Raw genomic sequence first — 12,185 nt, 5'->3', positions numbered from 1 at the left:
CACCCCCCCCCCAAAAAAAAAATAATAATAATAATAAAAGAATTACATTCGAATGGAATCAGTTATCTTGTCAGCAGGAGAATGCTTGATCGCGGGTTGAGTTACTTGAGTTTGCGTCCGTGCAGTTTCTACCAATAAATCTGTGAGAAAATTATCAATTATAGCGTGTAAAGTAGAGCTAAGTAGAAAAATAAGCCCAAAGCGATTGTTTAGGCTATGATTAGATTAGTGTTTTACTTACCTGTATCATTTTCAGACAACCTCGCTAACTTGAAATTTGGATCAGAGTGATGCCATTGATTTTCCTCATCTACAGGTTCGAGACCTCCGCTACTATGTCTCGACGAAGAATAAGGCCTTTTCTTGTTGGAACTATTGACCGTTAATACTTCAATCTTAGTGATTTAAACGCAAAACAAATTCTTGTTTTGGGTTCAAAAGGGAATGTTTTGAAGCTAATGTACTACTAACCGTGCAGAATTGGTCTCTGAATTATATGAGAATACACCATGTTCAGATGCTGAGCTTGAAACTGGCCTCATTCCAATTCCTATTTATTCGGATGAACAGTGTTTTTTTAAAAAAGAAGTTGTGACCATCTCAAAGTTCTTATTATGGACCTGGAATGAAGTGTGTAACTGTTTAAGCTGAGATGAAGAAAACGGACCAGAATTTCCAGGTGTAACCACCTGATTTCTTTCAGCCAGCCTCATTACATTGTCCATAAAGTTGGGTCTGAGTTCTCCCAGAAGGATCTCGGCTTGAATGTCTTCGTTGACTGGTTTGGTTCTTAGCTTCTCTATTGAAGCTCCAAATGACTGAGAACCAACTCCACTGTGATGATCTTCAAAAGGCTTTATAATTCACATTTAAGAATTCGTAAGATAGAAGATTATATTCGTCCAACATTCAAAATAAATTAAATCTGTAGAGTTGGTTAAACGGCTTACAAAATCCATATGATCTGGAAAGTTTACTCTCTCTGGCTGTGAAGACAGTGATGGCTCAGGGGGTAATACTGCAGAGTTCCTCGCTGCAGGAAATAAATGATCATTTTCCTTTTCCCCCTAAATATATATTTTCAAGGGAAATATCGAGTTACGGAAAATACTAACCAGAAGGTGAGTCACGGGGGTTCCTGATACTTTTCATCCACAACTCTAGCAGAGGAGCTGGATAATAGACTTCTCTACCTCCATCTGAGAATAAGCGACCACTTAACACCACCGGTGGAAGATCCATCAGATTAGCTACCTTCGTAGAGGACCTTGCGCCTGTCCGCTGCAACACAAGAATATGAAATTTCTTTATATCAATCTTATCAGTTGATAGTTTTTGTTATCTATCTTGCGCAATATCAATCTTATCACAACTATCAATGTCACATCAGAATAAGCATCTAAGACATACCATTGCGGTCGGTAGTCAAGCGCACTGATACTTGTGAGAAAATTTCGTAAGAATTGAGTAGTTCATAAGTGTAATTATCTATGTTCACCAATACATAAAATGAAATAAACTGAGAATTGCATGTTGGAGACTAAGGTGAACCTTTCTTTTTCTTCCTCTTCTAGAGACCAGATCCGAGACATCTTGAAGCCAAGATTGGTATATGTATCCAGGAACCATGGTCTGTTCATAGTCCATCTGAGAGGCTGCTGTCCATTTTGTTTTCCTTTTTATTGCCACCTTCTTCACCTGGTGCGGAATGGATACTTTCATTGTCTGGTAAGCCTGCATTGCGTAGTTAATGTATTCTTTATTAAGTATACTAGTAGAATACCTGTCTGAGCTCCTTGGGTTCATAGGCTTGCTGCATGACATTGCGTTCAAGATGTTGGTCCTGGACTTCAGCATCCGGAGGGCCTGAAGGTGAGAATGCATAAACATGTGAAATTTATTCTAAATTTGACATTCAAAGATGAAAGTCCTTTGGAAATGAAGTAGCAAGTTAAATCGAATTGTGACTATGAATCGATCAGTTTGTGTTCATTAAGTCGAAATATAGCAGACTCTGATCTGTAAAAGATGTTAAAAGGAAGGAAAATAAGAATGTACTGAGAGAGATGAGAGACAGAAGAGATGAGGCTATTTATAGTTTTTCTTCCCTCAGGCCATGAGCTTGGAACAGATGCCCACATTTCTGGGATGCTGTGGTTACAAACAAGTAGATGAAACGTTCATATGTTCACATCTATTTCATTCCTCACAAGGTAAAAATAAATAGCTTGACATGTACTGACTCCAAAATATAAAACCAGTAAATGATGGGACGAGAAGGTTGAACTTAAAACTGTATGTTCTTACAATTTATGAATATGGAATACTGACTCAATTGACGGCGTTTTAAGTACCAAATCGTGATAATATATCTTACCTTCTAGATAGTTGTCAAGAGGAGGGGAAGATCTTGGAATAACTGGAATTTGTGTTTGATCTACAGAAGCAAAATTCAGCTGTGTGTCCTCATCTTCTTCGATATCAAATCTACAAATCCAGCACAAGAAATAAATGTTGTGGCTTCTTTTTACCATTCCAGAGGGATTTCAAATAGCGAGTTGGATTATCACTACGGTGCAAGTGAGAGCTTCATAATTTGAGATTTGTGTATGTGTAGCAAGCGTCAATGAACACAAATGTTTTGCCCACTCAAATTCTTGAGAAAGCGGAAGTTGCAAAGGAAATTATACAAGTTATATGCATGCAGGTAAGAATTCACCTTTCAAACCGATTGAACGTATTTGTATTTGATTGATACTCATCTAAACGCTCGAGCAAGGTTATATTTTCAGCATCAGCTGAGAAACAGAATAACTAAGATCATTAGTAGGTAGAACGCATTATGAATTAATTAGTTGTGCAGAAAATAAGTGATAATGAGTTCAAGCAACAGAACAAACTTTGATGGAAGTTTTGTGACGGATCATCTTCCATTGTTTTGTCATTGATATATGGTTCATCCACACTGTCGAGCCGCTGCAAACGCAGAAAGATCTATCAATCAATAGTCGGTAATTGAGCTCCTATAATTTTCTTTGAAGAACATAAAATAGTATGACAATCACCAAACAAATCAGTTCCCTTCTTAGACAATATTCATCAGTGTCATTTTTCTCGTCTTTCTCGTAAGATCATTCTTAGTATAACTTAATATGATTAAAATCTGCCAATTCCACTTCCACAGTGGTCTGGATTGGCATGGAACATATACCTAGATGGGAACTACTGACTGAATTTCTATAAACTGTTGAACCCAAAAAAAAAAAGGCATTCTTCTCTACGGCTTACCAAAGTAAAAAATGCGGTTTGTTGAAACCTCATTGGAGAGGTGCTGCGGGAGAAGTTAATGGACTGTGATTCATGATCTCCGATGTCTCTCGGATCCTTCTTAGGCCGAGTGACTGCCTGCTTCCTGAGTACATGTGGACGTATATAATACAAATCATACCCAGATAAAATATGAGTCAAGATCGCCTTCTTAACCCGCCAAATACTCATTATTTTGTACTGTGGAGATACGAAAGCATAACCAAACAAATTCAGAGCGAAAATTACCCTCTCAACTCAGACCCAACTCATTTTATTTTCGACTGTGAACCTATGAAAATCACCACCTAACAGAGTCGAAATCATCTTCTTAACCTGCCCCAATCTCATCTTACATTTTGGACAATGGACCTATAAAAAGCATTTCAAAACTGTGGGAATGAAAATCCTAAACAGACAAACTGAGAGTCAAAATCACTCTCTTAATCCACCCCAAGCTCATCTTACTTTGGACTATAAGCAAATGAAAATGATAATCATACAAATTCAGAGCCAAAATCACCTTCTTAGTCCGCCCAGAACCCATCTTATTTTGGGCCCGGAAGCAACCCGGACATCTATTCAAGTTATTCATAGTTTCAGATGCACACGCATTCCTTTTCGAAATAAATAAATAATTAAATGATCGTGCATTTCCATAAGAAGAAGGAAAGGAGTAACGAACTTGGCCAGAGATTTTCCTTTGGGAATAACGGTGGGCTCTGTAACTGTTTTCACCTTCCACGCTTCGTTTATCTCAACCTGAGAAAATTCATTTCAGAAAATAAACTTACAAAACATAGTCATTATAAGATGCAAACAGTAATCTGTAGATAGAACTCAAACTTGAGTAATTACCAGAAGGCGAGTTACATCCTCTGTGATAAAACAGAAAAACAAAGAGCGCAATTCTTCAGAAACAGCGTTTGAACTCTAAAACAATGCACTCCTTAATAAAGGTAATCAAAAGGTTACCGTAAAGGATTTTAACTTTTCGTTCATAGACAATGACAACGCCACCTGAGAATAGTGAAGAAGAGAGCCACTGCCTCTGTTACTTAGATGAAGCAGAGCGTTAAAGTTATTGAGAATTCGAAGAGAAGGACGATTACCCATGAGAATCCCCGAGAGTCTGAGAGCCATTGGAACTGAAGGATTCAAAATCTCCTCACTGCAATATCCCGCACAACAATCAAAACTAAACAAACATCGATCAATTGAAGAAACTTAGCTCCATCTGTTTTTTCCATTACCAAATTTTGATAATGTTCAACTTGTCGAGCTTTCTCCGATTGATCTTCGCGTGCATTGTTGCAGCCATCCTTAGTAACAGAGATACAGAAAATAATAGAATACATCAAAACACATATAATACAATTTGTACAAGCCATCGATGCAGGACTGGGCCTGTCAAAGCAGGACACATCAACAACATCCGAAATAACTCAAACAAGAACACAAATAACCAAATGAAGAGTTTCACAAACACACACTCGTTGATTCGAACATATTTAGATCCAGAAGCGTACTCCAATCCGCTTACCAGATTTGGCCGAGTGGAGCCTTGCGAGCCAGTAGCTGATGCGAGTAAAACATAGTCGATCAACTTCTTTTCGCCGCTGTTGCAACTTGAAACTCTTCAATCAGACTTCAATCAGAAGAAGAAGAAGAAAAGAAGAGAAGAACAAACAAAGTGGAGTTTTCGTTTGCGATCACTTTGGCTTCCGCTAATAACTAACTAAAAGAGCCCGCCATTGTCACAGAGCTTCATGCACAGACGACGCCGTGGACGATAAACTCACTCGGAAGGCACAGAAACTTCTGTACTACCGAAGTAAATAGAACAAACAAACTCACCGTGAAATGTTAAAAGACGCAAGTTTTGGTGAAACTACGGGTGAAATTACCATTGCTAAGTGCTTCAGTTGCTTGCGAGCTCACGGAATTACCCCCCAAGTAATTAATTTCGGTAAAATTTTAACAGAATTTACAATAACCATACAGACTATTTTTTAATTACAAAAACTAGTCATTTTTAGTCACTTACACGGCCAAATTTGTCGCTTCATTTTATTAATTATTAAATAAAAGAGAGAGCATTTACATAAATAGCATAAAAATAAAAAAAGAATACATTATTTGATTCCATATTAATTTATTTTACATGTTTCATGATTTTATTATTTTTTACTGCATGTGTCAATTATTTACAAGAATTGCAATAATAAATTTAATGCAATTTAGGTTACAATTCATATCACTGGTAGAAAAACTAAAAATTCTAAAATTGTAGAGAATTTAATTTACATATTTTATTATATTCTTTAAAGATAAATACAATTTGAAATTAATTTGTGACTTCATTGAAATAACAAGATTTTTTTTTTAGATGGAATCATCAGTAAATTAAAAAAAAAAAATTGAAATATATAAATATATTTATTTAGAAACATTTTAGTTAATTTGATTAATTTTGTAGACTTGGATTTGATTGGATAGTCCAGCTTACCAGTGGAATAAAATTAATTCAATTAGATCGATAAATTTCATTTCCTAAATTTAAAATTAAAAATATAATAATTAAATTTGAACATTTAAAAGTACAAACACTAAAATAATGTCAATTCTAAAAATTATAAAATAATATTTTAAACAATTTTAATGAAATTTTTAACCCATTATAAATATTCATTTCCTGAAATTATTAAACATTTTCTAAAATGAAGCTAAAAAAAAGGATGGCTATATGATAACATACACTCAAGATATTAACCTCATATGTATTTTGTTTTAGAATTGAAAATGAGTAAAATATGTAAAGAAAGGGAAAACTATGGCAAAGAGTTCAAACTATCTGTGCTTTTCACTTGGAATGAGGGGCTGATGGCCGCCAAAATCCCTTTTTTCCAACAAGAAACTCATCTTCATATACAGAAACAGACCAGTGAAGTGAGCGAAACATGGGACCAAGCTCCTTTATTACCTCCAGGCTTTCCTGAATCAGAACATATCCGCCTGGCCTCACTATTCTATCCATCTCCACGACCGTATCTACCACGTCGCATCTGAAAGGATAACCGAAGTCGTCGAAACTTAGAAACTCAGAACTCAAGTAACTATGTAAAACACAATGTTCATATCCATGTATCGATTAGCTTAAGCATTGGATTTAGTGTAATTTAACAAGGTATAAAGTCGAGAAATTTGAAGTTCGATCTCGTGTTGAATTCCAAATCAACGGGTGTTAAGAATATGCATAGGAAGATCAAATATGCTATAACATGTCTTACCTTCTCTTAAGAACTGTGAAGAGAAAGCTCGAATGTAGAAGGTCGTAGGTTCGAGGGTAGGTGTTTAAGGACTCGCACCAGTCGTGGTAGAGACCGATCAATCCTCTATCGAAAATGATGGACAAAGTATCCGGTACGTCTATGGGGACAACATTCATAACCCAAAGTGGTAGATCAATTAGTGCAGCTGCAAACCTGCAAATTAGGGAATTATTGAAAGTGAGAGTAAGCATTTGAACTTAAAAGGGTCATAAGAAGAACAAACTGAATGGTAACATCTGGTCTGAGTGTTGCATCTTTCCCACATCAGTATATCCAAAAGCAATGAAACTAAACTAAGATCATACTAGATTAACCGTAAGATCTCACATCAGTTGGAGAGGAAAACAAAACATTCTTTATAGGAGTGTGGAAACCTCTCCCTAATAGAGGCGCTTTAACAATATCTGCTAGTGGTGGGCTTGGACCGTTACATTAACTGGACTAAGGGCATTTTAAAAGGAGTCTTCCATAATATAAAGAAGACTTTAAAGAGCAATTTAACAAAACTAAAGATCAAAAGAGGAACTTAATGCTTATATTAATTATTTGTATAAGTTTTACCCTCCATAGCCAGCATTCATATCCAGCACGTTTCGGATACTCGACCAGTCTATGCCGACATTAACTCGATAAACATCTGATACAACAGTAGACCAATGTTTGGTATCCTCCAAGAATTTCTCCTCAGCATTTGATTCAACAGACAAGCTAAGCGGTTTGCTAGTTAGTCTCTGCGGCCATGGCGAAGGCCAAGCATAATAGTTGCCTTTGCTATCAACTGGAAGCTGGGAAATACATCTAGTCAGGGGCACATACCTATCAAAGAACAGAAACAAAATGATCGTACCCGTTACATATAACCGTGTTGCTGCCAAAGAAAACGGTAGAGACAGGCAAGGAGTTCCAAGAAATACCAAGAATTATTCCTCTTGTTCTTTTCATCACATATGGGAGGATCATTTTCACTACGTTTGTCATAACAAGACGTTGTCGTGGGCTTCTGATATATTACGAGGCCGACCCCAGATGAATCAGAAGTCTTTTTCACAACCTTCCAGCACATCGACTTCGTTAGCAACACCATTGCTGTAAGTTATCAATTCAAACAATCTTAACAATGCCGTCCACTGAAAATAAAATACAGATATTGTTTACGAAACAAACCATTCCAGACATCCTTGTCTCGTTCATCGTCACGATAAACCGGTGTAGCAGACCAAATGAAGTATCCTCCAGGCCTGAGAATCCTATTGAGCTCCAATAATGGTTTCCCACCTGAAATATATACCAAAATGTTCATAAGATTAGTTGATTACTACTGACAAACAAGACTCGGTTGATCAAAGATTACCATCTGCATCCCAATGGACCCTGCAACGAGCACAATGGATCAAATCATAAACGTTGTCTGGAAATGTCAGCCTCTGTGTTCCAATGACTGAAAGAGTAGCAGGAATTCCCCGTTCTAAAGCAAATTGTATCTGTGCTTCATGTTCATCCTTTGGAGCAAAGGACATGGCAAGAACATTCTTCTGCAGTAAATAGCCACCAAAGCTAGCAACACCACAGCCAACATCTAGAATAACTCTGATGTTCTTCCCCCACTTAATGGCCGATAAAGTCTGTCCCAAATTCAGTCAAAGCGATACGAAATCAAGCTTAGATTAGTACAAATTCTAGTGAGGGATCCTAAATTACAATAAGAATGTGTTTGCAATTTTTCTGAGTAAAAACACCTTCTGAATGAAGTCAATGTAGCGATCAACTCCATCCTTGAACTGTGTGCCTCCTCCAGGAAAGTTAAGATAATCGCCCGACTTAACTACCCAATGTTGATCTTTCTTGTATTCAACAAGCTTCGGATGAGGAACATTATCATACCAAATCTAAAAAAAAACAGGGTTTCCAATATAATTAATAATCACCACCAGTTTCCAACAAGACGAACACAAAACTTGCCAAGAATGACCAGTACAGTGAGCCGCAATTTCAAGGGAAAACACATACACACACAGTAAACCAAGAAATCTTCTAAGAAAAACAAGATTATCAACAAACCTTGGAAAAGAATCAAGCTCACCATGTCCCTACTCTTGGGCCAGGGAACCGGCACCTTATAACCACTCGGAAGAGGAATCAAACAGCGGGGACTGGGACTAGGGCAATGCCGTTCACGGTGCTCCATATGCTTCCTCGACTCCAAAGCCTTGATCGCCTTGAAATTATCCAAACAGGGAACAAAATCAACCGCCACAGAGCCATTACAGAGGTTCCAAGTGAAATTCGCCGCCAAAGAAGAAGAATCAAGATCGTGAGAAAGAACAGAATCCGAATAAACCCCAGAAGAAGATGGGGTTTCAGAAGGGGATCGAAGTGCGGAGTAAGTACGAACGAGAGGGTTGAGAGAAAAGGAGTTGGTGAAGAAGAGAATGAGAAAGCAAAAGAGAAGGACAGAGAGGGTGAAGAAGAAAGGGACTTTGCGTTCTTGAATGAAGGTTTGGAGTGAAACCGCCATTGATGAGCAGAAGCGTGGATCAGAGAGGAGGAAGTGAGATACAGAGAGAGATGAGAGAAGAAAAAGAGCACGGACGTCGTCTGGACAAATGAAAACACGCCACGTCGCTTAATTATTTAGTGGACCCCACTTCCGTATTATACGATAAAGAACTGTTTTTATACAATTTAGATAAAATTTATACTTCTGATATTAAATTATAAATTATTATAAATTTGAAAATTAAAAAAATATATTTCTTACTAATTATAATTTACTAAAGCGTTATTAAAAATTAAAGGCAACTTAATAAGGGTGAGATTATATTTATAAAAAAGAAAAAAAGGTGAGATTAAATTATTGGACTTATTTTCCACCGACAATTGAAGACATTATTAATCATAATTAATTAATACAGGTGCTTGAAAAGGACCAGACTCTTTATTCTCCCCAAATTTTGTATACTGTTTTTATTTTATAAATTTATATATTTAGGGCTCATTTGAATCATTTACTCTTTTTTTAAAATAAAAAGTAAATTATATGTAAATAAATATCTCGAACTTTATTCAAACATTTGTTATTTAAATGTTCAGAAAATACTTTATAGAGTAAAAAATATTTGTTATAATTAAAAAATAATTTGTTATTTAAATGTTCGAAAATTACTTTATAGAGTAAAAAATATTTGTTATAACGTTAAACGTGCATTATTTTAAACATATAAGCCACCACCACGTCATTTCTAATTATTGTCACGCCTTTGCAAAATTTGCGCTTATTTTTCACCCTTTCGTAATAATATTTTTCATCTTAGTTTAAGCAGAAGTAAAAATTAAAAACTTAGGCAACAAAATGAAGAAACTTGTGATAAAAATCAATTTAATTCCATATTTTTATTGAATTTATTCAAATTTCCAAAAACTACCTGTAATGAAAACATATATCTAAATTAATAAGAATACCCCTTAACTTTATAAATATAACTAGAAAAATAAAATGTGTGTCTAAAACGGTCAAAATCAAAATCAAAATCAAAATCATTTGAATGTTGAACAAAGACTTCCACAAAGCTTAATCATTGAATATCAAGAAAAAGCATTAAATAAGAGCAATACACAGACTTCCCAATTTACCCAATTGTAATAACTCAAGTATTATAGGTGTCTTACCTCACAAAAAAAAAAGGGGATTTTTCTCAAAATTGTGTCAATCTCTAGGTAAAGTGGCAAGAAAGAATTAAACAGCTCTCAGAACTACAGACCTTCTTCAACTTACAAGGGCAAATGATTCCTGCAACTATCTTTACTCAGTGATCCCAGAACCTGCATTTTCAACATCGACTTCTCCCATTCCCGTGTCTTCCTCTTCCTCACTATCCTCATCGCCACTGATCTCTTCGTTGTCTTGTCGTAGCTTCGCCATGTGCTCAGCAAGTAATTTGTCGTCTCTTTCACTCACCTACAATAGTAATTGGACAAGATTGGATGTCAGCTGATGAAACGGATATAACCATTAATATTAAATGTGAACAGATGTTGAGACTCACCGCTCTAGGTGCCTCCTTCACTACAAGCTTTCCCTTGTGATGCTCGATTGCCTCCGTGCAGGCAGTGATTGCTTTTTCAAGAACAGTGATTCCTTGCTCCTATTCAACACAAAATAACAAATGAATAACTTAAACAAAGCTGCCAATCGAAAAATGTAAAATAGCCGAAAACAATTTAAACACGTCAAGTGGTGGCATATTTAGTCATCAGTATTCCAAATATATGGTTCTTATCTAATAATACCTTCGATCTTAAAGACTCGAGACCAATCATCTTACTCTCATCGCCAAGCTCATCCCAAAAGAAGAAAGGGGAAGAGACACTTTTTGGTTGGAGACGAAAGAAATTAAGAAGTCACCAAATTAAAGAATATTAAGAACATCTCGAGCTTTTTTTCTTTTCAAACAACCAAGGTGTTTGAGAGTTCACTCCTTGCATTATGCTCATAGCTCACATCCACTAAATGCTATAGAAAAGCTTGCCTACCCCCATATCAGTTCATAAGCCAACAAGCTTTTTTAAGTGATTAAATTTAGAAAATCCAGATTCTTAAAGAGTACATATCACCAGAGATGAATATATATATAGATGTTCAGGAGATTGATAGTTGGAAAATTCTTTGTATCTCAAATTGCAAATATCTCCATGAATAACAGACAACAATTCATCACATCATGGGAGGACTGTACTAACCTTGTCAAGTGTCTGGGTCGTAAGAACATAGAGTGGAGGAGCAACCAATTTAATCTTAACAGGACAATCATCATTCCCAGCGGCCTCAGCTTTCCGCATTGCTTCCTGCAAATTTAGACAAGTCCGTGTTTACATTTTTCACGAAAGAACTTCAACAAGGAAAACAAATAAAAATCAGAGAAGGTAAAAGTAGTCAAACAAAGACCTTAATGTGAAGAACACCGTCAAACTGGAAACACTTCATCTCAATATCAGCCCGAACCTTCAGGGGTTGAGGAGTCATTCTTCTTCTAATATTTTTTATTAGCGCATCTTTTACATCCTCAGACATTGCGGGAACTACCTTAGTTACCTAAAATACAAGACTAAGTTAGAATGTAATCCAAACTTAGAGAATAGCACCTCAATTTTCTTGGACCAATGCTACCTCTTGCCCATCAGGACCAGCTTCCTTGACTTCACGGGTGAGAGAATTCAACACTGTATCAGGATCAGTTACAATAACCTTGAATGCCTGCACAAAAGATAATTCAATTCCAGTTCAAGCCCCTAAATTCTTCCAGAAGATAAATTGTTCTCTTAGCACACAAACCAAAAAACATACCTCAAAAGCATGACCATATTTCCGGTATAGAGGCCAGCCAACATGGATATACAAGTCCTATAAGAAGAATGAAATCACCTTAATATAATAATTTAGCATTTTGACAACCTTGCTTTAATACAACAGAATATTAAGGCTTTGGAAGATCTTCACATAAAGAAGCATTTTGCATCTTTTTTTTTTTTTTCCCTGTGCTTGTGTGCATG

General features: G+C 36.2%; 3 protein-coding genes across 3 annotated transcripts in view; all 3 read right to left on the bottom strand.

Annotated features, from left to right (window-relative positions):
- Positions 1–4,902, bottom strand: part of LOC111802981 (sister chromatid cohesion 1 protein 1-like) — a 5,977-nt gene extending 1,075 nt beyond the window's left edge. Inside the window, exons 1-18 of the mRNA XM_023687270.1 lie at positions 4,850–4,902; positions 4,560–4,628; positions 4,419–4,477; positions 4,282–4,326; positions 4,165–4,184; positions 3,992–4,068; positions 3,289–3,412; positions 2,901–2,976; positions 2,720–2,798; positions 2,378–2,487; positions 1,784–1,866; positions 1,552–1,698; positions 1,116–1,281; positions 951–1,033; positions 668–854; positions 472–550; positions 242–372; positions 47–140 (exon numbers count right to left, since the gene is read on the bottom strand). Coding sequence (XP_023543038.1) covers positions 47–140; positions 242–372; positions 472–550; positions 668–854; positions 951–1,033; positions 1,116–1,281; positions 1,552–1,698; positions 1,784–1,866; positions 2,378–2,487; positions 2,720–2,798; positions 2,901–2,976; positions 3,289–3,412; positions 3,992–4,068; positions 4,165–4,184; positions 4,282–4,326; positions 4,419–4,477; positions 4,560–4,628; positions 4,850–4,902 — 1,682 coding nt within the window. The remainder of the gene's footprint in view (positions 1–46; positions 141–241; positions 373–471; positions 551–667; positions 855–950; positions 1,034–1,115; positions 1,282–1,551; positions 1,699–1,783; positions 1,867–2,377; positions 2,488–2,719; positions 2,799–2,900; positions 2,977–3,288; positions 3,413–3,991; positions 4,069–4,164; positions 4,185–4,281; positions 4,327–4,418; positions 4,478–4,559; positions 4,629–4,849) is intronic.
- Positions 4,903–6,053: 1,151 nt separating this feature from the next.
- LOC111802932 (probable methyltransferase PMT23) lies at positions 6,054–9,189 on the bottom strand. The gene is made up of 8 exons (XM_023687267.1): positions 8,719–9,189; positions 8,375–8,524; positions 7,990–8,260; positions 7,803–7,913; positions 7,553–7,724; positions 7,200–7,454; positions 6,597–6,791; positions 6,054–6,371 (listed from the first exon to the last, which is right to left on the bottom strand). Exons 1-8 carry the CDS (start codon positions 9,151–9,153, stop codon positions 6,170–6,172), a joined length of 1,791 nt encoding a protein of 596 aa, XP_023543035.1. The 5' UTR covers positions 9,154–9,189; the 3' UTR covers positions 6,054–6,169.
- A 992-nt stretch (positions 9,190–10,181) lies between these two features.
- The window catches only part of LOC111803072 (eukaryotic translation initiation factor 2 subunit alpha homolog), a 4,381-nt gene continuing 2,377 nt past the window's right edge, over positions 10,182–12,185 (bottom strand). Inside the window, exons 2-7 of the mRNA XM_023687339.1 lie at positions 11,980–12,036; positions 11,803–11,889; positions 11,581–11,727; positions 11,376–11,480; positions 10,682–10,780; positions 10,182–10,593 (exon numbers count right to left, since the gene is read on the bottom strand). Coding sequence (XP_023543107.1) covers positions 10,438–10,593; positions 10,682–10,780; positions 11,376–11,480; positions 11,581–11,727; positions 11,803–11,889; positions 11,980–12,036 — 651 coding nt within the window. The 3' untranslated portion in view covers positions 10,182–10,437. The remainder of the gene's footprint in view (positions 10,594–10,681; positions 10,781–11,375; positions 11,481–11,580; positions 11,728–11,802; positions 11,890–11,979; positions 12,037–12,185) is intronic.

Source organism: Cucurbita pepo, chromosome LG01 (assembly GCF_002806865.2).
Source record: "Cucurbita pepo subsp. pepo cultivar mu-cu-16 chromosome LG01, ASM280686v2, whole genome shotgun sequence".
NCBI lineage: Eukaryota > Viridiplantae > Streptophyta > Magnoliopsida > Cucurbitales > Cucurbitaceae > Cucurbita > Cucurbita pepo.
This window is presented reverse-complemented; position numbering and strand designations above follow the sequence as displayed.